The 2,213-nt window shown below is 39.4% G+C and overlaps 1 protein-coding gene across 1 annotated transcript in view; it reads left to right on the top strand.

Annotated features, from left to right (window-relative positions):
- The first annotated feature begins 2,025 nt into the window (after nucleotides 1-2,025).
- The window catches only part of LOC104522581 (F-box/WD repeat-containing protein 7-like), a 686-nt gene continuing 498 nt past the window's right edge, over nucleotides 2,026-2,213 (top strand). The window contains 2 exon segments of the mRNA XM_029084254.1: nucleotides 2,026-2,206; nucleotides 2,209-2,213. The exon segment at nucleotides 2,209-2,213 is cut by the window's right edge and continues 297 nt beyond it. Of these exon segments, the coding sequence (XP_028940087.1) occupies nucleotides 2,026-2,206; nucleotides 2,209-2,213 (186 nt within the window).

Below are 2,213 nucleotides of genomic sequence, written 5' to 3'. Positions count from 1 at the left end.
CTCTTTCTCAAGTTCTAGTTGCTGTACATAGAAAATCAAACACATTCACTTTTGATGCCCCTTGCACTTAAGGTTGGAGTTAGTAGCTTCTGGTTTGGGTCATGTGCAGCCCAGGTCCCTAATGCTTTTTTTTCCCCACTCGTAAAAGCAGGAGTCAGTACAGCCTCTGCTTGCTTCCGTGATGTCCTTGTCTTGACATGTGGAGCTTAATTGTCTTTTAGTCTTAGCTTCTCATTTGCTAATTGGAGCTAATTGCTAGTGGGCACTTTCTTCAAAACACATAATTCTGCTTTTGAGCTCAGAAGGTTTTATTTGGGGGCAGTTGTCATCTGGGTAGATATGTGGAAACTCGAGAACCATGTCTTTGGGGTGTAAGTAATATTTCCCTGAGGAAGAGCAGACAAGTGTGCAGAATCCCATCTACTCGCATTGAGAATCCTTCTCAATGCAAGACTTGAAAAATGTCTGTATATGTGTTTCTGTGGTTTTTATGGTACAACACAATGAAAATTACTTTACAGCTATGGTTTCTGGTAATTTCTTCCCTCACCAATAAGTTGAATGTTTTTCTGAATGTCACGCAGCAAAGATGGGGTTTATGTGTTCTAAACATCCATCATCCAAGGCTCTAGGGTTTTTTGTTTTGATTTTTTTAAACTATAATAGATAGAGGACCTTCTAAAAAAAGGAAAGGGGGGTGATGGGAGAGGTTAGGAGAATATCTTCCTGTTCTGAAGTACTCATGGAAACTTACATCCTTCACTGCTCCTACCCCAAGTAGACTCAGCAGTCATGCTCCCTTCCAGTATTGTCTTGTTATGCTTCCTGAATTTCTGTCTCACAGTGTAGTCTGCTGAGTGTGTGGTGTGGTCGATGGACACCTGAGGACAGTGGTTCTATACACAATGAAAAAGCTAGTTATTTTCTCTTTGCACACATTTTCATGTGCAACCTGTGAATCTCGCTACTTGTTGAGTTCATGTCTGACTTCACCTACTCAACACATCTCTTGAATCTAGGGGAACTGCAGTCAGGACGTGCCAGCCTCAAAGGTTGTGTAGCTGGAAATCTAATACCAAATTTAAGATCTAGCTAGACTGTGTTATATCCCTCTTGTTCTTGTATATTGCTTGCATGCACATGTGTAGCTGAATGTGTGAATAGTTTGGAAATTGCATTAGTATTTTTCAATTTCTATTAATATGCAACTACATTTGCCAGGTTTTTTTTTTTAATTTCTCAGAGTCTCATTTAACAATTCTTGTAGCTTTTTAAAGTTTAGAGAACTTGAATGCAAACCGTGATTTTTGCCAGGTGAGGTATGTGCTGTTTCTGTGCTGCACGGGCTGCCTAGGGATGTCTGCTTTTGGCCACGTTGGGCATCTCTGGACAATTTAAGATACAGAAGTGATAAGGCTCTATTCTTTAGGAGGTGTTCTCTTTTTCCTTTATCTGAAACTAAATCATACTAACAAGAAACAAAACTTGCAGCTCTACCTGAAGATATGCCTGCTCTTAAGGCATAAGACCAAAAGCAGTTCATAATTTCTTAATAATATATAAAGACTGTAATCAAATGGGAGGGAATATATAATGCCTTTTAAAAATTATCTTTTTCCCATTTTTAGCAGGTAGTGTTACATACTTGAATTTTCTGTTAACATTAATGTTTCTTCTGAATTCTCTAGGGGGGCAAGTAGTTCTCCTGAATTTTGCAGAATCTGGTGCTTACAGAGATCATGATCAGATTGTTTGATAGACGAAATAAATCTTTTGCTGCAAAGTTGTCTGCAGTCTGTTTGGGTTTTTCCAGTTGTGTGCCAAGTCGAAATTATTCCTTTTTTCTTCAAATTTGAATCTCTCGGGAATAATACAATTAAATAAGTTTTTGATGCTTTATCTAAGTAAAAATGTAACTTCTGTAATTGCCCACTTTTTCTTTTTTTGTCTCCTTAGAATGTGAAAGCATTTGCATCTTCAGATAGCCTAGCCAAGGTCCAAGAAGTAGCAAGCTGGCTTTTGGAAATGAATCAGGAACTGCTCTCTGTGGGCAGCAAGAGGCGACGAACTGGTGGATCTCTTCGAGGTAATGCTTCCTCAAGCCAAGTAGATGAGGAACAGATGAATCGGGTTGTAGAAGAGGAGGAGCAGCAGCAAAGACGACAACAAGAGGAGCAGCACATTGGGAGGAATGGGGAGATACGAGGAGAAGA

Source organism: Antrostomus carolinensis, unplaced genomic scaffold (assembly GCF_000700745.2).
Source record: "Antrostomus carolinensis isolate BGI_N321 unplaced genomic scaffold, ASM70074v2 scaffold10953, whole genome shotgun sequence".
Classification (NCBI taxonomy): domain Eukaryota; kingdom Metazoa; phylum Chordata; class Aves; order Caprimulgiformes; family Caprimulgidae; genus Antrostomus; species Antrostomus carolinensis.
The sequence above is the reverse complement of the archived record's forward strand: the minus strand, read 5'-3'. Positions and strand labels throughout refer to the sequence as shown.